Source organism: Hibiscus syriacus, unplaced genomic scaffold (assembly GCF_006381635.1).
Source record: "Hibiscus syriacus cultivar Baekdansim isolate YM2019G1 unplaced genomic scaffold, ASM638163v2 tig00010968_pilon, whole genome shotgun sequence".
Classification (NCBI taxonomy): Eukaryota; Viridiplantae; Streptophyta; class Magnoliopsida; order Malvales; family Malvaceae; genus Hibiscus; species Hibiscus syriacus.
The window spans coordinates 2188877-2215710 of NW_024062239.1; the positions used below are offsets into that span (position 1 = coordinate 2188877).

General features: G+C 32.8%; 1 protein-coding gene across 1 annotated transcript; it reads left to right on the top strand.

The window, feature by feature from the left end:
• The first annotated feature begins 1817 nt into the window (after nt 1-1817).
• LOC120204467 (GDSL esterase/lipase At1g29670-like) lies at nt 1818-3787 on the top strand. The gene is made up of 5 exons (XM_039204551.1): nt 1818-2041; nt 2130-2254; nt 2352-2597; nt 3198-3441; nt 3557-3787. The coding sequence occupies exons 1-5, from the start codon at nt 1822-1824 to the stop codon at nt 3766-3768; spliced, it is 1047 nt and encodes a 348-aa protein (XP_039060482.1). The 5' UTR covers nt 1818-1821; the 3' UTR covers nt 3769-3787.
• Nucleotides 3788-26834: the final 23047 nt, after the last annotated feature.

A 26834-nucleotide genomic window follows, 5' to 3' on the forward strand; every position in this document is an offset into this window, starting at 1 on the left:
TATCGGTACCCGTACCATGGTACCAATACTACTATACTATGGTACCGATACTTTCTCACAGTATCGATATCATTTCTGCATTTTGTAATCAATGGTATCGATACCTTCTCCATAATATCGATACCCCCTCTCAGTATCGATACCAATTGAATTCGTATCGATACTACTCAGCTGATTCTTCCAATTTTAAGCCTATACTATCGGTACTGTTCTATCAGTACCGATACCCTTACCCAACTTTTCCATTTTTCAGCCCGATTCTTACCCAAATTTTGTCAAATTTCCTTATGTTTACACTTAACAATACTATTAAACTCTTCTTTACTTATCCCTACTAACTTTTCTTCATTTAGCTTCTTAAAACATATAAAATCTCCCAAGAACATTTCAATCTAAGAATCACACCACTTTTTCTAACATGTTTTTAAACCCATCCAATGCTTCTAATCTCTCATTTACTTCATTTACATGTCAAATATACTAGTAAACATCAATAAAAACCCATTTCTTAACATATCATTTTAAAATTCATTTTCTTAAATCTCCAATATTTCATCAATCTCTTAGTTTTGATCCTACTTAATCCGTCCTTAATCCTCTATATACTCAATGTTTAAAAAACCAACCAAAAACGAAAGAAGAAACAAGCCAAAATAAACTTTACCTTTGGCTTTGGAGGAGAGCTCTTCCACGAGAAAGAAGGAGAGAAAAATAACTTAGGTTTCTTTCACTTTCCCCTTATTTTCCATACTTTAATACCTTATTAAAAATGAATATTAAATTCATTCCCCTTTAAAGGACCAAAATGCCCTCTTCATTCATCTACTGATACAAATTAGTCTAAAGCACTATTTCAAATAATTTTCTCATCTTTTATCATTTATTCAATAAATCCTCAAATTTTAAAACTTTTCACTAAAGTCGCTGACCTGATATTTGGGGTATTACAACCTCTACATAGGGGCCAAGTACATCCTCATTATTTGGGGGGAAAAAGGTTAAATTTATTTCAATGTATTAAGAAAAAAATAAAAAATATATACTTATATTTTTATAAATAAAATTAAATTGATCTTCTTAAAATATAAAATTTATATATACAATTTAAATAGTAATAAAAAATCATAAATATATAAATTTGAATTTATTTATTAAAATATATTTTTACTTCTAATAGCTTAGAACTAAAAAAATATTGATTTTATTTCTTAAATCACGGTTTTGTTCTTTTCCCTTATTTTTATAGTATTTAAATAAAATAAAATAAGAAAATATACATTAAAGGAGATTAAATTTTATTTTTTTAAATTTTAATGGATAAAATTAAAAAAATTCAACAATCTCAAATAATATTTTAAATACTGTTAGGCTCTTACTTTATTCTATAAATAAAGCCTATTAATTTTCTCAATATTTTAGGTAGTGTCAAAACATGCTATTATAATTTTATTTCATTTTTCCAAGAACATTTGAATGGAGAATTTATAATAAAAAAATCTAATAAATTTATATTTATTTAATAAAATCATATAGAAATATACAAGATTTAATAGATAAAGTTATTATTAAAATTATTTGTTATAATTAATCCCTTTAAAGGTAAAATGTCTAGTTTCGTCATTGTTCTTAACGTGGTCCACCTGTCTAAGATTCATAGTTAAATAAGCTAATAACAAGTGGACTTCCTACTTCTTTCTAATTTTCCTTCTATATATAGTTTCCTTCCTACCTGATCTTTCCTCAAGTTATCCATCTTCATTTCTGTTTTCTTTTCTTTTTCTTGTGTCTTTCATGGAATTTAAACATAAGTTATTGGAGTTGATGGCGATTTCAATATTGTTAGCATTATTGAGCTTGTGGACGACAAATGCTCTGCGGCAAGTGCCATGTTACTTTATTTTTGGTGACTCGTTATCAGATAATGGAAACAACAATAATCTTCCTACGTTAGCTAAAGTAAACTATCCACCCTATGGGATCGATTTTCCCCAAGGACCAACCGGAAGGTTTAGCAATGGCCGAACCATTCATGATTTTATCGGTTTGTCCTTTTATCTTCTCCTTCTCCTTACATTTTCAAATTTTACGATTACTATCAAAATGTAATCCATTTATGTATGCGATGACAGCTGAATTTCTGGGGTTCAATATTTCTATACCTCCTTTTGCCAAGTTAGTAGGGGAAAACATTTCCAATGGTGTGAACTATGCATCGGGTTCGGCAGGTATTCGCGATGAAACCGGAAGAAATCTGGTAAATTTGAAAAAAAACATTCATCATTAGAAATCATATATTTTGGAACAATCTCATATTATTGCATGACAATATACAATTCTATTGTCTTGTTCAGGGTGATAGAATACCTTTCAACATTCAGATACTAAATCACATATGTATAACGTCAAGAATTCGATTGAGAATGCGAAATAATTCAGCGACGAATTCACTTCTAAATCGATGCATTTATTCGGTTCAAATAGGAAGCAATGACTATATCAACAATTATTTCAGGCCTGAATCCTATAACACCAGCCGACTTTTCAATCTGTCGGAATATACTGATCGGCTCCTACAACAATTGTCAGGCCAACTTCAGGTAATTTGTATTGTTTTCTCCTAATATGCACGTTAAGAAGAGTGTTAGAAAGTTAAAAACACTAAACAAAGAAAAGGGAAAATTACATATTTGGTTCCTAAACTATTACTTTTATTCAGTTTTGGTATTTAAACTTTATTTCTTTTCAAATTCATACCTAACATTTAATTTAGGTTTCCATTGGTACCTTGTCATTAAAAAAATAAGAGAACTGTTGATATGTATTTTTAATTTTTCAATGATAATTTGATATTACCCTATGGTGACACATCAACATCGTCGTTTAGTTTTAACGGCAGGTACCAAAATGAGACATAAATTGAACGTTAGGTATGGTTTTGGAAAAAATAATGTTTGAATATCAAAACGAAATAAAAGTAATATTTAAATAGTAAATATGTAGTTTACCCAAAAAAAAATTAAACATGATAGCCGGGCCATCTATTATTACTTAAGCTTTCAACTCCGTCCATGAGTTTTTTTGACTATACCCATTTTACAAATGAATATAATATATTTATTCAAATAGAGAGATTATGGTTCGAATTCTCGAATAGATGCAAGAGTATTTCTGAACTAAATTTTATAATACTATACCAGACTTTGTACGATAGGGGTGCTAGGAAGTTTGCGGTGTTCGGACTGGGGCTGCTTGGTTGCACTCCATTCGCAATTTCCGAGTATGGAACCAATGGGTCACTTTGTGTAGACAAATTAAACGAGGCTGCAACGATTTTCAATGGTGGACTCAGGCCCCTCATCGGTCAACTTAACAACCACCTACCCAATGCTACTTTTACTTATCTTAATCCCTCCGGAAGTCAGGCTGATCTTGCTACATTCGGTAAACAACCCTAACTTTAACTCTCGTTTCGATTTAATTATTTAAACTGTGACCCTAACGTGACATTAAAATTATTATTTTACGATTACAATCATTATATTTTTGGGTCATTTAGTGTCGAATAGTTCGTGCTGCATAACCGGAGGCGGTGGCGGAGAGCTTTGTCTTCGTAATTCAAATCCATGTAATAGGCCAAGGCGATTCGTATTTTGGGACGGTGTCCATACTACCGACGCTTGGAATGAGCTCGTCGCCAGAAGTGCTTATAGCACTAATTCCACCCTCGAAGCTTCTCCGTTGAACATTCAACAATTAGCAATGCGTTAATGGTCAAGAACACTACCGCTAATAATAATCACCAGCTTGAATTGGTGGCAGTCTCAATCCAATCTGAATAATATTAAGTCTAATGTAACTTGAAGACACTTTATTTTACCATCAAAAGAGAAAATAATAACAATGAGATTGAGTTTGGCTTAATTATTTTGTATAACTAAGTTCATTAAATTTTCTTTTACTTTTTTTAATTTCTTCATACTATTCTATAATTTTAAGGTTTATAATATAATAGTTTGAGTGATTTCTAATTCGTTTAAATTTTGAAATAATTAATCATACAATTTACTATTTAATATAGAAGCTCTCACGTTAAAATCTTAATAATTGTTTTCTCATTTTCTTTCGCACAATAATAACATTTTTTCTCAACATTGATCAATTTATTTAAATTATTTGTTAAAGGGGCATTTCTCAATCTCAAAAGAAATCACGAGATTTGCACATCTACTAATAAGAAGTCTATCCTATGTATTTCTTCTCTATAAAAGAATATCCCTTATTTATTTAAAATAACAAAATTTGCACAAATCGAGTAATGAATGGATAAAACTAATAATCAAGTAATTCTTTTTAAGGTAGGAGAATAAAATCATTTTTATGAAAAAAATCATTTTTATGAAAAAAATAAAACATTTTTATTCAAAAAGGCTCGATTTATTTTAAGTTCATTTTTTTTCCGAATATCATATCGAATCACATTACTTCTATAAAGTAGTTCTTTTTCATGTTCATTCTACAATAAGTGTTCTTGAAAATATTTGAGCAGGAGACATGAAAAAAATATTAACAAACAATAATGAGCATTTTGTAATTTTTTTTTCAAAAATATTAATTCTAAAAACATCAAATTATATACAAAATATATCAAAGTCAAAACATATTAAATAAATATATACGTATAGTACATAAACATAACTTCTAGTAATTATTAATAAAAGCAAGAACCAACTTACCTCAATGATTAAAGAAATCGTTGTTGTTTCTAGAGGTCACGGGTTCGAGCACCAACAGTTGAAGCAGGGTGATTGAGCGTTCATTGTAAAATGGTTTAGAGTATTTAGAATGAATACTACTTTGCAATCACCTTAGCTTAATAAAAAAAGTAATTATTAATAAAAAAACCAACGAAGTAGAGAACGATAGAACACAAAGATGCTTATCAAATATAATCAAAATAAATATGGCCAATAAGAACAAAATCAAAAGAAATCTAAATAACAAAATCTAACTTAAATAAATAAATATTTGAAAATAACACTAAAGATCGAATCAGGATAGTGGAGAAGTTATAGGAACTAAACAAGCAATAACTCCAAGAAAACATTCAAGCATTAAACTAGAAGAACAATGACCAAAATATAAATGTTAATAAATTGAACGATCTAAGAATAAAAAGGATAAATTCATTTAGTGACTAAAACGGAACAATACAAAATACAAAGACCCTATTTTGGGCTTTGCCCATATGCTGAAACGTGCATCCCCTTCCTCTGAAACGAAAACGTTTGACACGGGTATAAAAATCCCAAACTCATGGCCAAAAAGGCCTGAAATCCTCCATTTGCAACTCACTCTTAAAAAATAAAAGAAAAGAGAAAACTTGGTTTTCTCTCAACTCCCTTCTCTCCTCCGTGGGAGACCACCGATCATCGCCGTCAATGGTAACCATCTACGGTGGCCAGGGATAAGTCCAAAGGCCTCGAAACATTCAGCTCGTCCAACTAAATCTTGATTCGAGGTCTTTTCCCCAAAAACCAAACGAAAAATCCTAAATATGGAAAACATCTCTCGTTAACTCATAAATCTAGCAACGTTTGAGCTTCCCGGTGAACCACTTGCTCTTCGATGATCAACAAGTAAGATAAGTTCCCTCATTTCTCTCGATTTTCTTGTTTTCTTTTTTGTTTTCTTTCTAGTTTTAGTGTTGGGATTACTGATTTCCTTTGAAAAATGCTTCTATTTTGTTTTGGTGCTTTCATTCTTCCTTTTTTTTATTATCTAATTTACCTTCTAATTTTTTTTTGGAAAAAGTGGTTTTGTTTTTTTTCTTCGAATGATACCTCTTTCTTTATTATTCGTGGTTCATTTACATGTTATAAAGGAAGATATTTTTATCTCCTCTCCCTTTTCTCGTGCACTACTGGGAGCGTCTCTGACATTTCAGTTTTCACCAGGAAAAAATCACCCTAGGGAACTTTAATTCCCTGTCAGGCACCATTCAGACTATATTTCCCAATCTAATACCATTTTCAGAAAGGTGCCCCTCCTGCAGCGCGCTTCATGCTGATCTGGCACATCCTGGGGTAAGGTGCGCCCCCTACAGCGCGCCTTATGTTGAGTTGGATATACGTGCCTAAAGAGCGGCCCCTAGGGGCGCCTTATGCAACTTAGGGATATAGCGCGGGGCAAGGGCCACACCTTATCTTTAATTCTGACACGCGTCAGAAAGGCGCGCCCCCTGTAGTGCGCCTTAGGTTTAATTACCCACCTACCCCGACCGTTCACACCCCATCCCTCCCTATAAATACCCCCATTCTCAATCACTTTCATCACATCAAATCCTTTCAACTTCTCTCAAATACTCTTATATTCTCTTATAATTGTTTAAGGTATATTTTATTATATTTAGTATTTTGGTTGTAATTTATTTAAGTATTTAATTTTTTTAATATTTTATTTATTTAATTTTTTTGCATATATAAAATAGAAGGCGGACTGCGCTTGGATGGAAATCATATATCTCGACGTTTTGCTGATACAATAACATTTTAACGTTTTAATTAAATTTAAATTATTAGTAATAATTTATTTATTTATTTAATGCATGCTTATTAGTTTAAAAATTAATTTTTTAATTATTTAATTTTAGGAGAGGGACCGTATATTAGATCTTTTTATTAGGAACCTTAAGTTAGTGATACCTAGTCGTGTATGATATGAGGGTCAATGTATGATAGAACCAGACCTAATTGCTGCCTTAGTGGAGCGATGGAGGCCGGAGACCCAAACACTCAATCTTCCGTGCATAGATTGCACGATTACACTTGATGATGTTTCTATGTACCTGGGGCTTCCGGTGGATGGAGATGTGATATCGGGGATGGCGCACGGTTCTTGGATTGCTTTGTGTCGGGATTATCTAAGACGTGTCCTGGAAAGTTTTAACAGCTGATTTTCGAGAGTTGAGTGAGGACGCCTCCGATGATGAGGTTAAAATGTATGCACGGGCATTCATACTACAACTGATAGGAGGGTTGCTGATGCAGGACAAATCACGCAACCAAGTTCACTGTATGTGGTTGCGACATCTTGGAGACTTTCTTCTGGCCGGATCACTCAGTTGGGGCTTGATAGTTTTGGGTTTCCTATACAGGGAGATGTGTCGAGCGACTGACTATAGGAAAAATGCTATTGGCAGATGTCTCCTACTGCTACAGTCTTGGGCATGGTATCGATTGCCCTTTTTATGTCCTGTTGTCAAGAACCCATTCGTATTTCCGCTATTATTGAGGTAATTATAAAACTAATTTCGTATATTAATCATTTTATACAGTGTATAATAAATTTTTTTTCCTTTAATAGGTGGTCTACTGATAAGAAAAATCATTAGGAGCTACCTGAAGATTTAGAAAAAATTAGGGTGTTAATCAATCAGAAGGCTGGCACACAGGTATGCATTTTAATGTTTAAAAATTGATTTTATATTATAGTTATATAATTAGATTATTACTTTGATAAAAATTATATATATTTGTTTTAGTTTGAATGTGTGACATATTCTAATGATGATGTGAGGATGGTGATCCCACTTGAGTTGAGGGGCCCATCAGATGTTTGGATGGTGATGGGCCCTTTGATCTGTTATGCGATCATCGAGTGGCACTCCACTGATCGTATGCTCCAGCAATTTGGTTGTTTTCAACCAATTTCGGAAGTACCTTGCAATATGGACGAGTTACATAGCACAGATAGACGCGGCAAGTCAGATACAGATTGGCTGTTGAAGCATTATTAATAGGTCGTGTTGTGGGAGGATCGACATCGGCACCTTCCCCGTAGAGACCCATTTTTTGATAACCTCTTGACTGTTGCTGACGGTTATTATGAGTGGTTCAACAGAGACGTTTCAACGATGTCGACAGAGACGTTCACCGACACACCACCATCGTCCCCCAACTCATCGACGGAGAGCAGGTCCTTCCGGTTTGTCCTCAGTTGCACCAGCAGGACCTTCACAGTACCCACCGTTTGCAACGACCTACACCCCGCAGCCATATCTGATGCTGCCACCGCCTTTCCATTACCAGATTCCGCCACCGCCACCATCTTCTAGTTTCCCTCATCAGATGCCGACACCGCCACCGTCTCCTGGTTTTATGACCCCACCGCCGCCACCGTAACAGAGTTATATGACCCCTCTTGGAAGATATTATGGGTCTATATTTGTAGATCCAACTTGGGGTTCGTATGCTGGTTATTTGGTGGGTGCAGCCTCATCACCCATTGCCACCACGCAGACACCTCCTGTACAGTTTTCACACAGCGCGATGTCTGGGTTTTATGAGTTTTCGTAGTTATCTATGAGCGGTAGGATAGTCGGTCATACACCTCCAAGGTCCTTATTTTATGGAGGTTCTACATCGTCATCAGCTCCTCATCAACAAAATTTATCTGCTCATGACGATGACGATAATGATGATGGTCATGATGATGAGAGCGAGGACTCACAACAGTTATACGAAGAAATCCTCCTCGAGACCGACAGCCATCGCCCTGCGGAACACATTCGCACTGCATACATCGATAGATTTTATTTTTTTATTATATTTGTAATTAGTTGTTTATTGGACTTTTTTATTGTAATTTTTTTTATTATTTATCATTAAATACTTACTTTATTTTGTTAATTTTGTTGAATTTTTTAATATATATTTTCTTAATTTATTTTGATAATTTTGTTTATTACCATTTAATATTAGTTATTGTAATTTGATTATTATTTACCAATTAATACTTATTTTAAGTTTGTTGTATTTAGAATTATATTCAAATAGCAAATTATTATTAGTTTGATAAAATTTAATAATTGTGTTCGATAACTTTCTTAAGTTTGTCACTTATTACCTCTTTTATTATAATCACATATAACGCCAACGTCCAATTAAAGTACATGCAAAATGTAACGTACAATTATAACGTCATCGGTTATCGAATGACATTAACTTTAAGTAAATGCAAATTAAAGTATAAGAATTATTATTTGATAAACAAGTATATTAGTTCCTCATCAATTGTTATTTGATGACAAAAGAAGTGGAAATGTTCTCATAGTGTGTCCTGAGTTTCTACAATGCCCACATTTTTTGTCGTGTCTACTTGTTTCTCGAATATCCATATCACAATGAATTCGAGTGGATTTTGGACGACCACGCTCCCTCAATAAACTCAGATTTGGTACAATCGGAAGCCAATTCCGGACCTCATCAGGGTATTTGTCATTACCTATGGTGGAACTCAAATTCGTATACCTTAAAAACTTATGATAGTAGGTATACGGGATCCACAATACGGTTATAGTCTTGACGGGTATGCGAGCAAACTGCTATCACATGAGAGCATGGATACTTCAGAGATTGAAAAAACTCATAATCGCACGTTCTGTCCCGTAGATTTAGTCTTAACGACAAAACTTCAATCCCTTGAAGAGGTCGCGGTAACTCTGTGACACGAAACAATGCATGTGTTCTAGAGAAGCTTGTTACAGACATTCCATTTGATGCAACAATATTTTTGTAGATCTGCAACTAATCTAGGGTGATAGACATGACTGCCTTGCATCCAAATTTAAGTTTATCCCCTGAGCTTCGCAAAAAGCACCCCCAAACAAAAATATGTAGTTTTTACCAAAGCCGCTACAGGTAAGTGACGTGTAGCCTTTAAGGTCAAATTGATTGCCTAAGCCAAGTTGGTCGTCATGTGTCTATATCGATATCCACCATCATATGCATTTGTATACATTTCTTTATCGATGAGGCTGATGTAATCGTATCCTTCCTTATTCTTCACCCGCAATTCTTGAAGCATGGATTCAAATATTCAAGGAAGTAGTTCGTAACCTGATCAAAAAATGTAGAATTTACTAACTTTGTTTATTTGCAAAATTAAAATGACCGAAAGAAAACAAACTACATCAGTTTCACTTACCCATGCACACAAGTAATTGACGGTCATCATTCTTCTTGTACCTTCCATGGTAGTTCGCAGTAATGTGTCAGTTACAATACCTATGTTGGACAAAGGGTGGTTGCCACAATGGACCCAAAGACTCCAATGCTGCTTTGATCCCAGCTCTGCTATCTGAAATGACACATATTTTTTCCCTCGTGATAATATGTACACATAAGTTTCGGAGGCAAAAAGCCCAATAATATGTATCTTCTCCTTCAACAAGAGAAAAAGCATCTGGAAGAATGTTGTGATTATCATCTTGGACAACTGCCAATAATAAAACTTGCTTGTATTTACCATACAAGAAAGTCCCGTCGATCTGGACCACAGGCTTGTAGTATTTGACAACATTAACGCACTGTGGGTAAGTCCAAAAAACTGGTAGAATTGACATCGATCGCGAAGAACTCGATCATTATGGTATGCATAGGATGTTTCAAAGTCCACAATTGTCCCAGGATTCAACCTCTGCACCAGTTTAAACCAACTTGGAAGTTCATTGTAAGATGCATCATATTCGTCATGAAGTTTGAAAATGGCATTTTATTTTGCCAACCAAGCTTTTTTGTAGGAGACAATATACCCGAACTGTGATTGTATGCTAAAATCAACACAAAAATAGCTATATGAGAGCTTTCTTTTACCATGGGCGTGATGGCTTGGCAGATCACTTCAGAGTCCAAGTTGGGATGATCTTGGTTGATCCCTCTAGCACAACATGTTTGAGGATCGTTGTATACTGTTAGTTCCCATCTATTATTTTTCCTCTTCCTCTTCGATACGAGAACCATCCAATTGCATCTGTTTTTGCATCGGGCATAGTGACATACATATTTTTCTATCGTGGAGTGGTCAACTCTGAATTGAACAGAATTACGGATATTATAATTTTTTATAGCCATCATTGCTTCTTGTTTTCTTGAAAGCTCTATGCCTAAAGATAACTCACCATTATTTATTGATGAGCAATATCCATAGTCACCGAGATGAGGCATATCAGCAAATTCTGGCCCGTACTTTGCACCATAATCAGCTTCGTACATGTGTGCAGGAGGGTCAGTTCGTGCCACATTTGAGGGAACTTCATCTACATCATCATGATCATTAAAGTTGAATTGCGGTGATTCTGGGTGAATGAATAGTCCAGTCTCAGCACCATCAACACCAGGCTCACGAAGCGGTTCTTCTGGTGTAGATGATGGTTCCTCCATGCTCTCCACATTTAGGTCGAAGAACCTACTACTTGCATGCATTCCCCTTGAACTAGAAGGCATATTGACATTGGGATCGAAAAAGCTCGTAGTCGAATGCCTCCCCCTGGAGCTTGAAGCCACCGTGTCAAATGGAAACTGCACAGATTGTTGCGTCGATGGCATCTCCATATTAAGGTCAAAGAAATTTACAGATGAATGCCTTCCCCTTGAACTGGACGCGATGTTACTATATGGATTATTTGTGGACCCACCTCGGTACATATCGTAAGGAGTTGCTGATGAATGTCTCCCCATTGAAATTTATGTGACGACACCATGATGCGGATTTCCCATTATGGCATTAAAATCATTACACATTACTGTAGTCGGGCTGTCAACTTGATCAGCTTGTTTAGCCAGCCAATAGTGGGAGCTTAATGACTGACTCCGACTAGCACGCACTTGAACAAATTTTACATACATCTAAATTTTGCCGTCTAAATAATTACTTTGAGAATCAACCATCATTTCAATATCATCATTGTTCGATAGTTCAAACGTTGTATAAGTTAATGGCAACAATGATGTTGGAAATCTGTACTGCAATAACGATATTCTTCTACTACTTCCAACATGAACCTTATCAGCTCCTCAAGAGTTATGTTTCTCTTGAATGATATTTTAACACTCTCATTTGAAAGGAAAACAATGCCGATTTCATCGTCTCGAATTTCTCCATCATAATACACAATAGCTGAAAGTCGAGCCATTCTTAGAGTTTATTATATCTGCAAAAAAACAACTGAAACAAACCTAATTAAATAAATAATAAATGAACGAAAATATAACACAATAAAATTTTTAGACATAAACCTAAATAATTTAAATAATATAATTTTATATTATTACCTGCACCGCAAAAATATTTCGACGTATGCTATCGCTTTCCAATTTTACAAACACAGAAATTAATTGAAAACAATTAGTATAATATTTTTTTCAAATAATCATATATAATTATAAAAAAAATATTATAACAAATACCTTATAACGAAAGACATGCCCCAGGGGCCGCACTTTAGCCACGTGTATCCAACTCAGCATAAGGTACGATGCAGGGGGTGCGCCTTTCTGTAAAGGGTGTTAGATCGGGAAATATAGTCTGAACGGTGCCTGACAGGGAATTAAAGTTCCCTAAGGTGATTTTTGGGGAAAATCATAGTTTTAACAAAGGATATGGACCCTCTTTTTTCGTGTGATCTTACAGGGGAGGGGGCCAATGATTATTTGTATGAACAGTTGGGGACAACTATATGAAACTTCTTCTTCTGTGATGGCAATGTTACTGAAAAAACTTGCATAAGAGAGGACCATCGGTGAAGGGTTCATGTGAGGAAAATCTCGTCAGCGTATGAGGATCTCATGGGACACCGAATGTAATCCACGTGCGATAGTTAGCTGTGGAATCTTCTAGAACAATGACGGTGGCGGGTTGTACTATTAGGATAAACCCTAATCATAATCTATCTAGGTCGTTGGATCTAAAATAGATCCAACGACTGTTCATTGGTTGAGCAAATCTCATGCCTAGGGTTATGAAAATGCTAAACGATCTCATTGATCTAAAGCATTGGATGGGTCTAGATCCGACGATACCACGATGGCAGCGCTTAATAAAAGGGTGCCCTAATATGTTAGTAGCATGTGAGCCTATGCACATTTGGGCCTTCGTTGCTAGACTACTTTTGTAATCAATTTTTGGCTTGAAATTTGTAATCCATTTTGAACTTGTAATAAGGGGAGTTTCTGATGTGAGGCGGTTAAAATACGATTAAAAAGTGGTGTGACTGGTTAAACAGATGACGGGTTAAAAGCGTTACCAGAAATATTATATGTTTTCACCGAAAATATTATTTGTGTTGGTAATAATAATGGTAATAACCGAGAACGTTATCTTCGTATGTAAAATGCGCAAAAAAAAATGACTTTAGCATACTCGGTTAATTACTGGAAACATTATCAACCAAAATAACATATAGGTAGCGCTTATGTAACGTAATAGCTAGCACCTTTTTAAAGCTGTTGGAACCTTAGAAATTTGATGATAACAAAATAGGTTAATTACTTGATTTGTTATCATTATTATCCACATATTAGGTAGCGCCTAAAATCTTACCAAAGTTTAAGCTGATGGAGCCTTAGAATTTCGACGATAACAAAATAGGTTAATTACTGTAAACATTACCAACCATAATAACATAACAAGTAGAACTTATTTAATGTAATAGGTAGCGTCTGTTTAAAGTTAATTGCGCCTTAGAAATCCGATGATAACAAAATAGGTTAATTACTTGATTTGTTATCAGTATTATCAACATATTAGGTAGCGCCTAAAATGTTACCAAATTTTAAGCTGATGAAGCCTTATAAATCTAACGATAACAAAATAAGTTAATTACTGGACACAATATCAACCATAATAACATAACATGTAGCGCTTATTTAATGTAATAGGTAGCGCCTATTTAAAGCTGATGGGGCCTTAAAAATATGACGATAGCAAAATAGGTTAATTACTTGATTCGTTATCTGTATTATCAACATATTATCGTGTACATTGTTAATTTGCATATTACTTTAAGGTAGTAAGTTTTGAAATTATAAGAATCAAAACTTATAATATACGTCTATTTTCATTATATCGGTAGAAAAGTTTCCCGTGTACATTGTTAATTTACCTATTACTTTAAAGTAATAGGATTTGAAATTCTACGTATCGATACTTTATACATGTGTATTGATACTTGATGTTTCTTCCTATCATCATTATACCGATTGACTTTTACCATTTTCAATATAAATTAATCTATTACTTTAAAGTAACAGGTTTCGAAATTACAAGTATAAAAAATTTATATATGTGTATCGATACATTTTGCGTGCAAATTGTTTGAGAAACATACTGGGAAACAATATCGATACCTATATTAAACGTATCGATACTTTATGTTTATGATTATTACCAATAAATCGGTAGATTTTTACCGTTTACATTGTAAATTTACATATTACTTTAAAGTAATCGGTTTCGAGATTCTGAGTATCAATACATTTTGCGTGTAAATTGTTTGAGATGCATACTGAACTAAAAGTATCGATACCTATATATAAAGTATTGATTCTTGGTATATACGCCTATGATCATTATACCGATAAACTTTAACCCTTTACATTGTTAATTTAATATGTTTCGAAATTAAAAGTATTGATACTTTGTACATGTGTATCGATACTTTTGTGTGCAAATTGTTTGAGAAGCATACTAGAATAAAAGTATCGATACCTATAAAAAAGTATCGATATGTTATATTTACGCCTATTATCATTAAACAAGTAGATTTTTACCGTTTACATCGTAAAGTTACTTGTTACTTTAAAGTAATAGGTTTCAAAATTATGAGCATATTGATACTTTATATACGTGTACCGATACTTTTTGCATGAAAATTGTTTGAGATGCATACTAGAATTAAAGTATCGATACCGATAATTTAGGGTTAAATCTCAATGAATTTACATGCAAATATTATTGTAATAGTTGCAAGAAATGTATTAGGTATGGCTCATAAATATACCGAGAAAGTCTCGTAGTGGGGGTTACGATTATGTGGGTTGGGGGTGTGGTACGGTACAAGGTTATTTTTGTAAATATGTAACAGGGTTTATTTATTATAAAAGGAGATGTAACCTAAACCTATGAGACAATTGAATTGAAGAAAACTTCTAGCACCTCTAGGCACCAAGGACGTAAGTACATTGCTGAACCTCATTAAAATTATTGTTTTTTTTCGTTTTCTTTACCCGATTCTTCAACAATTGGTATCAGATGTCAGGAATAAAGTTCAAAGTTGTGAAATTCGATGGTCAAGGTAACTTCAGATTATGGCAAACAAGGGTGAAGGATCTATTGGCGTAGCAAGGGATCCTGAAGTCTTTGTGACCTACAAAGTAGGCGTTGATGAAGGTGGAAGATTGGGAAGAATTGCAATAGCGAGCGGCAGGAACCATACGATTATGTTTGACGGATGAGGTCATGTATTACGTCATGCATCTGTCGTCTCCAAATGAAATTTGGAAGAAGTTAGAAAGTCAGTTTATGTCCAAATCCTTAACGACTAAATTGTATCTAAAGAAGTGGTTGTATGGGCTAAAGATGTAAGACGATCATGATTTGGTGCATCATGTGAATGTTTTTAATCAAATCGTTTATGATTTGGCTCGGATTGATGTGAAAATTGAGGATGAAGACAAAGTGATGGTGTTTTTGTGTTCGTTGCCTCCCTCTTATGAACATATGGTGACTGCTCTTACATATGGGAAATAGACTATCAAAGTTGAGGAGATTACTGTAGCATTGTTGGCTCACAACCAGTGGAAGCAGAATGTAGGGGAAAACTCTCAATCTGATAGCTTATATGTCAAGGGTAATCGAGACTGTGAACGGAAGCCAGAGAAGGCAGGGTCTGGAAAGCGGAATTTCAAATCTAAAACTAGGGAAAATAAAACAATTCACTGTTAGAAGTGCAAATAGGTGGGACATATGAAGCGAGATTGTCCGAAGTTGAAAAAGCGAACTGATGAGAAGCGTGATGACTCATCCAAGTCTGTGAATGTGGTTGAAGATGACAATTCTTATTGTAGTGAGGATGATATGCTCTCTATTTCAACGACTCAATTGACGGATGTTTGGATTCTTGATTCTGGATGTTCTTATCAAATCACGCCAATTAGGGAATATTTTTCGACATATAGATCGGTTAATTCTGGTTTTTTTTATTTGGGTGATGATCGATTTTGCAATATTATTGGTATTGGTGATGTCATAATTAAGATGTATGATGGCTCTGTTCGAACGTTGAGTGGTGTTCGGCATATACCAGATTTGAAGAAGAATTTGATTTCTTTGGGCACTTTACACAAGAATGGTTTTATCCCTAAGGCTGATGAGGATAGGTAAACCATTTGGATTGTTAAATGAGCTTTGTCTATGATGAAAGGTAAGATGACTATAGGTAATATCTATAGATTGTTAGGGAGTACCGTTGTAGGTGGAGTTCATTCTGTTGAGTCATGTGATGATGCTACCAAACTGTGGCATATGCGTCTTGCCCATCTTTGTGAATGTGGTATGGCTAAATTAAATAAAAGAAATTTGTTGCATGCTGTTAAAAGTTGTAAGCTCGATTTTTGCAAGTATTGTATTCTTGGTAAACAGACTAAAGTTCGTTTCAAGACTGCGAAGCACACAACTGAAGGGATTCTTGATTATGTGCATTCTGATGTATGGGGGCATTCCATGACATCATCTTTGGGTGGATCTAGGTATTATGTTACTTTTATTGACGATTTTCACGAAAAGTTTGGGTGTATTTTTTGAAACAGCAGTCTGACCTTTTAGAGAAGTTCAAGCTGTGGAAAGCTGAGGTAGAAAACCAAACAGGATGAAAAATCAAGTATTTGTGGCCTGAAAATGGTACAGAGTACACAGATTCACAGTTTCTACACTTCTGTAAGGAGTATGGGATTAAGAGGCATTTTATTGTGCGTAAGACACCACAATAGGATGGTGTTGTAGAATGGATGAACAGGTCGTTGAATGAAAGAGGCAGATGTTTATGGTTGAATGCAAGGCTTCCCAAACACTTCTGGGCTGAGGCTATTAACATGGCGTGTTATCTTATCAATAGATCGCCAAGGGAATCATTGGCTAGGAAAGTTGCAGAAGATGTATTGACTTGTCATGATGTTACTGGTGATCACTTACGGATTTTTGGTTGTCCTACTTATGTGCATGTACCTACTGATTAGAGATCCAAACTTGATGCAAAATCGAATGAGTGCATTTTTCTGGGTTACAAGAAAGGTGTCAAAGGATTCAAGTTCTGGGATCCAGTTGCGAAGAAAATTGTGATCAATAGAGATGTTGTTTTTGATGAATAACCAATGTTGTAGCAGAAAAAAAACACGACAGTGGTGGATTTCAAGCAGTTTCCAGTTGAGAAATCAGAAACTTCTCAACCGACTTCTGGTGGTTCCGCTATGGATGATTTTCAGGATTATAGTCTCGCCAGAGACAGGGTGAGATGGACGAATATAAAACCTCCAAATAAATTGGGCTTTGAAGACTTGGTCGCTTTTGCACTCACTGTTAGCAGTGATGATCTAGTTACTTTTCATGATGTTGTTATTAGTCAGGAAAACGACAAGTGTATGGCTTCCATGGTTGAGGAGATGGAGTTTTTGAATCATATTCGTACATGGGAGTTAGTTCACCTTTCTTAGGGTAAGAAGCCGATTGGTTGCAAATGGGTGTAAAAGAGGAAACCAATAGTAATGGAAAAAGAGGGGGAGAAGTTCAAGGCTCGTTTGATAGAAAAGGGTTTTTCACAGAAGAAAAGAGTTGATTATGATGATTTGTTTTCTCCTGTGGTTATGAACATTTCAATCTGAGCATACTTGCATTGGTGGCTAGTTGGGATTTTCATTTATAGTAGATGGATGTGAAAACTGCTTTTTTGCATGGTGATTTAGAGGAACAGATCTACATGCGACAGCCTGAAGGTTTCACTCAACCTGGAAAGGAGCATTTAGTTTGCAGATTGAAGAAATCTTTGTACGGGCTAAAGCAGTCTCTGAGACAATGGTACAAACGGTTTGACTCCTATATGATCAGGATTGACAACAAGCGATGTGAGTATAATTGTTATGTCTATGTTAAGAGCCTTGATGATGGTTCTTTTATTTTTCTGTTACTGTATATTGATGATATGTTAATTGCTGTGAAGACCATGGATGATGTTATCGGTTTGAAAACTTTATTGAGTTAGGAATTTGATATGAAAGATTTAGGTGCTGTAAAGAAAATTCTTGGAATGAAAATTTGTAAGGACAGAGATTCAAGGAAACTGTGGTTATCTCAACAGAGTTATGTTGAGAATATGCTAGAAAGGTTTGCTATGAGAAGCGCAAAGCCAGTTAGCACTCCAATAGCGAATCACTTTAAGATCTCATCATAACAGTGCCCTAAGACAGATAAGGAGGCTGAAGATATGGCAAAGGTTCCGTATTCAAATGTTCTTGGCTGCTTGATGTATGCAATGGTATGTACTCGTCCTGATTTAGCTCATGATGTTAGTCAAGTTTGTAAGTACATGTCTAAATTTGGTAAGCAACATTGGGAAGCATTCAAGTAGATCTTTCGGTACTTAAAGGGTACTGTGGATTTACCAGTTTTTCATATCTTCAAAAAATCTCTACTCATTTGTTTTTCCTTAGATTAGCCACTTTGAGTCATTTTCTCCCCTTTTTTACCACACTTTAAACCCGAAACCTTTGATTCTATCCCTCTTTAGCTACCTTTATTGATACAATATAATATATTGTTCCACGAAAAAGTGTGCTCAAAAAAATAAAAATAAAAATATAAAGAAAAAAGTTTGAAGTTTGTTAGTTGAAAATTTAAATTCTTTTGATTGGTTGAGTTTTGTTCGATATTATTTTGTGGATTTGATCTTATGTTCTTCTCTTGTCTTAACTACTATGAACCTTTACATTTTTACCTTTAACCATGCCTTACATAAACCTCGTTACAATCCTTGAAATACCCTTTGATTATTTCATCATATTCATATATAGTAGTGAAGATTTAATTCACTTACAAGCCTATGATAATATTATGTTATGTTCTAACTTTGAGAGTTGATTATACCCTAAACACTTTGAGAGTGATGAGTGAATCCATTCGAGGGTGTTAGTTTTGTTGTATTTGGAATTAATATACTAATGAGATATTCTGATTTTTCCCATAAATTTATCTTATTCATACTCTACTGCTTGATTGTTATTTTGCTTCAAATATTTGATGTGAACTTTATTTTTTTGGTATTCTGAGATGTGAAGCGAGAAGATGAAAGGTAAATAGAAAACTTAGTATGTTGAATTAAAGTATGCTTGAGGACAAGCATTGAATAAGTAAAGGGGAATTTGATAAGTATTGAATATTGCATACTTTTACTATTATTTACTCCTTATTTGTCGCCTAGATACTAATGATTAATTTCATTTTGTATTTATTTTAGACAAGAGCTTCATTAATTAATTAGCCCAAAAACTAGTAGATTTCGATGGTCTAATCAACATCTTTCACAAGACAAGCGAGATTATATTGAATGTTTTAATTTGGAATCATCTTCAAGATAAATACCTGAGATAAGGTTATCCAGAAGATAAAGCAAAAGTTAGTAAGAACTACAAGACTTAAATATTTATTTTATCTTTTGTGATAAACCTTTTAAATTTAAATTTTCTAGTTTATGTATTTTATTGATGAATTAGTTATTTTATTTATTTAGAACTCTCGAGTTATAAATATCCCTTTAGGTTCAAGCTTTAAAAACAAATTGAAATTTATATTTCCTTGGTTATTTATTGAAGTTCTGCTTTTCTTTCATCTCTACTTTTCTTTCATTATTTTCTTTTCACATTACTAAGCATGATCCAATCCATGCTTACTTAAATTCCACTAAGCCAAAGGTTTTGCAAAACTCAATTCTAACCATGAGAATTGAGTCTTGTTTTTCATCCCTTTAGATTCTATTCCTCGATTATCTAGAAACTGATAATGACAATCATATATTCCCTTAAAAGTTACTACATTTTCAACTCAAAAAGTGCACGTTGATTTGATGATTATTTTTGGTTGAAGTTTGGAAGTTGGAATAGTTGGTTGTAATTCGGCTTGCTGTGAACAAACATTGTGGCGGTCCACTAAGACGAATCAAGATTGAGTTTGATTCTTGGTGATACGTTATAACTCAAGTTGAGCTTTTCCAAAACTTAAAGCCACTTTGGACCTAACGTCGATAGACTTTGTTAGACTAAAAAGGACTAGATATGGAAGATAGACTTGGAATTTGAGTTAACAGGAGAGAAAAGTTAGCTACAAGAGTTGTGCCATATTGATTGTAACCAGCATACATCATGAATGGAAAATTCCATTTCGATGATCGATTGAAATTGAGGCTAAGCAAAGCCTAAGGCTATATCATCTCAATTGAATTTGTCTACTTTATTTATTTTTTCATCACTTTCCATTCATTATTTATTTTTATTACTTTCATTATTTTTAAACCCCTCATTTTTACTTATACAATTAAAACCCAAGGATCAAAACGTAAAAATTATTCAGATTTTCTTAGTCCATGTTGATCGACCACTAATTTTATATACTATTTAATTAATTATTTTAAGATTAGAGTATTTATTTATTTGACAAATTCGACACTTGTAAATGATAAGCAAAATATCTTCTCAAGTGCATTCACTGTTGAAGGAGAGACAATAAAGGCATGGAATTTCTTTTTGACCCTAATTTTATATACTATTTAATTAATTATTTTAAGATTAGAGTATTTATTTATTTGACAAATTCGACACTTGTAAATGATAAGCAAAATATCTTCTCAAGTGCATTCACTATTGTTGAAGGAGAGACAATAAAGGCATGGAATTTCTTTTTGACCAATCTACACAAGTATGCCAAGAAGATGGAGTTTTCTTGATATTTGATCAATGAACAAGCTTTTCGATGACAATTGAATGAACAAAAAGTCATTGGACACCTATGTACGTATATCTTACATATTGTACATGTTATATTGGTAAGAATTGTATCGAGAAGTTTCATAATGACCACATTTGTAATGAGATAATAAGAATGGGTAACTTTTATTTTAAACAAGTGTATCCATTTATGTGTTTTTTAATTGATGTTAACACCATATATATTATGAAACATGATATGTACTACTCTAACTAAATTTTGATAAGAGATTTGAGAATTTAATGGTTTACGATGAGCTTGTTTGGAAGTAAACTTAAAAAATTGAGTGAGAAAAATGGTCGTAAAATTATGAAGGTGGTCGGCGATAAAAATACATGATAAAAAACCTTGATGGGGCCATTAATTCAGTACTATAAGGTACACGTCATCTCCTAATAGTGAGTATAATGAAAGAGACGTACTTTAGGTTAGCTAAAGTTTGATCATATAAAGGGAAAAAGACCGAGTGTTTGATAAATAAAGGTAAATATTGGGTTCCTACAATGGTGGAAGCAATGAAAGCACATGAGCAATTAGAAAACTCAATATTTGTTCATGACTTTAATCGAATTAAGCATACTTCTGTTGTCATTGCATGCATACGCTGCAATGAAGGGGGAGAGTGACAAACATTTAGAGTTGATTTACGAAAAAGATAATGTGATTGTTGTCATTTATAGGCATGTAGAATATGTTTGCTTATGTAGTTGTTGCATGTATACATACTGGAACAAACATATACACCTATGTTTATGAGTGCTTTCACCCTAGAGGATATTACATGTCTACAACTATGAGTTCAGACAGATTGCAAATGAATCATATTTGCTGAAAAAAGATCATGATGAATGGCTTCCAAATCCAAAGCTTTGTAGAATTCCAAAAGATCGACCTGAGTCCACTAGTATTCATACCAATATGGATATCCATATTAGAGAGAGGTCAACAGAAGAGATAAGAATTATATAGGGGTGAAGGTCATTCAAAAAACTATCTAAACCTACCATGATTTATTGCTCAATTATAATCTTATTTCTATTAGAACGAAGATTTGAATTTCTAGCCTATTTGTATTTGAATGAATATTTTGTTGTGCATGTTTATTATTTTTTGAATAAATGTGATGGATATCCATATTTGGATGAATGTGATATATATATATATATATATATATATATATATATAAATGAATGTTTGTAAACCCTATTTATATTTGAATAAATATTTATAAATATTATTTCTATTTGAATAAATGTTTATAAACCATATTTGTATTTGAATTATCATTCTAATGTTTCAAAACTCTATAATTTGAACTTGATCATTTAATAATTTTAAATCAACATACTATGTTGGAATTAAATGTTGATGTTAGAATGTTAATTTGGATTGATTTGGATGTTTGTACAAGTTTAGGGACTAAATTAAAAAAGTGGAAATTGATTAGAAGTCGATGTGTATTGTTTAAATGGATTGTTGATATGTTTGAGTTTGTTATTTTAAGCTTGAATTGAAGTTAAATGGCAAGGGACCATTTTGAATAATTTGGAAAAATTGAGATGAACTGGAAAAGAATCATTTTAGTGATTGAAATATGAAGTTTGAAAATGTCAAACGAATTATTGATAGATATGAAGAGTAAATGAATTGAGGTGTTTTTTTTGAAGTGTTAAAGTTAACATTGATCATATGAAATAAAATTAGTATCGAAAGAATTCTATGAATTTAATTCTTATTGTGTGTTTATGTTAGTAACATGTACTTTGAAATGTATATGTTTTGTAAATGATATTTGTATAGACCATGATCGAAATCTAGAACAAAGGAAGCTAAAAGCTAAGGTAAAAGTACAGTAGACTTATATCATTAAATAAAGTGTGAAAGCTAAGTATACTAGGTGAGTGCATTCTTACCTATTTTAAATATATGATATGAGGAAGACTTGCGATGAGTCAACCTCGAATGATTTACAAAGAAAAGTATTTAAATCATATTTCGATTTATTTTTCATACTATTTTTATAAAATAGTACTAAGATGATTTTGGGTATGAATTACCCAATATATTTTTATATGCTAGTTACTAAATGATTATTTTGAATATTTTATTATATGATTGACCAAATATATTGTTATATAATACTTGTTAAATGTTTATGGATGATTTCGAGTATGAATTGTCCAACATACTTTTATATGATATTTTTAACATGTTAGTATCTATGGATACTCTTGAAAAATGAATGATATATATTTGATAAAAGTCCATTGTATGTGCATTGAGAGTTATTGGTACAATTGTCATGTCATGAGGTGGAATGCTTATCGATTGATCTTATTTAGGTATATTTCTGTACATTACAAAGATTACATGATACATTTTATGACACATATGGGATATGTTGTCTGCACATATAATATGCTAGTGCGAAGTATTCCTGGTTATAGGTATAATGTTATTGTGCTCTACAGTACTCGTACTGCTATTACAGTGCACTAAATGTGCAATTTATTAACAAGTAGTTATACTGCATACAATACACTCGTATATATGACTCATGTACCATGCATTCTCATTTGTTATATTTTAGGTTGTAAGTTAAATAAATGTGAAAAGTGTAAGTTTATCTGATTCGTTGAAAGTAAAACTTTCATCGAATATCTTGTTTTGGTATAAATTGCCTTATATCTGAACTGTTGGTTTTATATGATATATTGATTTGTAGGTTTTATAATGAGAATGTGACTTTTATAAGTCAATTTATATGGTTATACTAGAGTAAATGATATTTTTCGTATTATAAATTTTATGTTATATTTTATACATTGAAATGTGTTACTTTAGTTTATATATACCTCACTAAGTGTATACTTAGCGTGTAATTGTTTCACGCATAAGTAAAAGAAAGCAAGTGGAGTAAGGAGCAGAGCTTGGCAAATATTGAAGTTTTATTGTCGGTAAGAATAATCACATACTACTCTTGTTTTGATTTCTAGTGAGCATGTATACATGTAATAAATGTATAAAATATTTTAATTTGTTAGATTTGAAATTAAGATATTAGATTAATAATCTTGTACCACGCAGGCCATGTTGATCTTGTTTTGTTTGAAGGTTGTGATGAGCTATTATCTAGTGGCATTATTTTCGCTTCTTGTTTATATGAACTCCCACTCGGTCTAGATTTTCTACCTTTATCAAAATTTTTCTTATATTTTTAAAATTTTCTCCTTTCTATGTCGTTGTCAAGTATGACTTTCCGTTATCCTAGTAATAGATAAAGTAAGTTGAATTTTTAAAATCAAAGTCATAATCTTTAATGGGGAGTAAAAGTCATATTTAAAGATGCCATGTTGTTCTAAAGATTAATGTACTAGGCATACTACGTAACCCAATTCTTAGCATGCCTACCCCATCCATCTAATATGTGGAGATCATCATGATTTTTTGGCATTCGCGGAATAACCTGTGGAAGCCAAACTCTCTCAACACTCTATCAGTCCACTGAAACTCAATAAAAGTAAAATGCATCAACGGTGTAACAACACACAAATATTAACATCCCTCCCAAATATGTTGCGCATGTGCTGACAGAGACGATATGATTTCTTTATCTTCGTACAACCTCCAAAAAAACTATAAAAAACTATATAATTATAAATAAATAAATAAATTTAATTTAAATAATGTAATAAGCTAAAAATTCATTAATTTTATATACCTGTTTCTTGTTTTTAATGTTGATCTTCATTATAATCTCCTTATAATATTATGTGCCAACCTTGTTTCTTCTATTTTATGCATCTATCTATATAATAAATAAAATAATATTCAATAATATTTTTATATTCAAAAAATAAATAAATTATAACTAATACTTTAAATGGAAATATTATCTTTAGGTGAAAAGAAATTTAACCTGTAACACCCATAACCCGTATAATTATACATATACAAATTATAAATGTCACCCGAATTTCGAAAACCATTTTATCATTTCAAAATCGATTTAAACTTTATTTTCTTAAAATGATAAATGATATTATCAAAATTATCATATCATATTAATTAATATTTGATTATAACAAGTTTAAGGCAAAAGATTTTTTTACGAATAGTGATTAACAATACCGTGAACAGTGGACTGTGTACCGATGCACTACTACAGTAGCGTGAACAGTGTATCGAAGCACCAAAATTTCGAATTAAAATTGTGTATCGATGCTATGCTACAGTAATTATATACAAACTCATAAAATTAACATTTTGTTTCCAAATTTGTTCAACAAAGCAAATAAAACATTAATAAAATTACATGCCACTAATAAATTCAACATTACATCTTAGGATGTCTTACTGATATTGAAATATACTTCTGAATGCTAGATGTCGCTTTAAACTCTTTAATCCACTACTGGCTTTTCACCTATGCGTGAAAATCATCACACGCTAAGTATATACTTAGTGAGGCAATTAAAATAATAAACAGTGCAATACAATTCATGCATTAATTTCAATGTCAAAATCAATTGCCATAAAATCATGTTACCAACATATCCAATATTTTACCATGATCAAAATAATATAATTGAATATAAAAATTCTTACCAATATACTTGTCATTTATTCCATAAGCTCGTGAGCTTAATTTCATGCTTACCATTTATTAACCAATAATCCATAAAACCATAGACAATAGCCCAGTATAAAACCCTGAGGACCCTGATATACGAGTCAAATACCTACACCGTAGTGCTAACCCGAGTATGACACATAAGATCATGTCCACCATCTGTACTAGGTATCCTTAAGTACAATCCCGAATATGACACATAAGGTCGTACCCACAATATACACTAGGTATCATTTAGGGGGTGTTTGGATGGAGGAATGTGGGATTCCCATTCCCGGTAATGTAAGATTACTAATAGTGAATTTTTTGGGGTATATTATCAGGAATGTCATTACCTCCCTTTCCTTAGTTGGAATACCGGCGTTTTGGACTAAAATGCCCTTAATTTTTTTTCTTTCAAAATATCACTCTTCTGTCATTGAATAATAAAAATTCTACGAAGGTTAAATTACAAATTTATCCTTAAACTATTTTAGATTTACAAAAAAAGTCTATAATTAAAATTTTATATGAAATTCATGGGTTAAAATAAAATTTTACCCTTTTCATGAAACCTTTTTATATTTTCAATTTTGTAAAAAAAATTATATAAATTTTATGAATTTAAATTTTTTAAAGAAAATATATAAATATTTTGCAACTTGTTAAAAAAACAAATATATAATAAGGATAAATTGGTCAAATATACATTCCAATAATCTTTTATTCCTTTAACCAAACACGATAATCTTACTTTCATGCTAAGCCAACCAAACACAAAATACAACATTCCCAGTAATCATATTCCCTGGTAATCTTACATTCCCACTAATAATCTTACATTCCGTGAACCAAACGCATCCTTAATGTATTCCCGAATATGCAGCCTGCTGCTGGACTCTATGGCATGCTAATTATACCATGTCCCTCAATGACTTATTTGGGCATACAATCTATTTTATTTTATCCATCCATGGCAAAGTATATTATCAATATTTAACATTGGGCAAATCATACCCGAAAACATTCATGGTAAAATATCACATTTTCCAAAATGAATACATTATAATTTCATACTGTGACATATCAATGTCATGTCAATTTATAAAAAAAAATTGACATAATATTATGCTGATATAAACAAGGTCGACTTATCACAAGTCTTCCTGATGATGTATAAAACATCCATGTATAATGTCATGCATGTATTGCACTCACCTTGTCCCTTTATAATTTTCCAAAATATTTGTCTCACTATTGTCCACAATATACCCTTTTTATACTTGACTTGGTTCAATCGCAAATCAATCACGATCTGTATATGTAACACCCCAATCTAGGGGTTAAAAATTTTGTATGA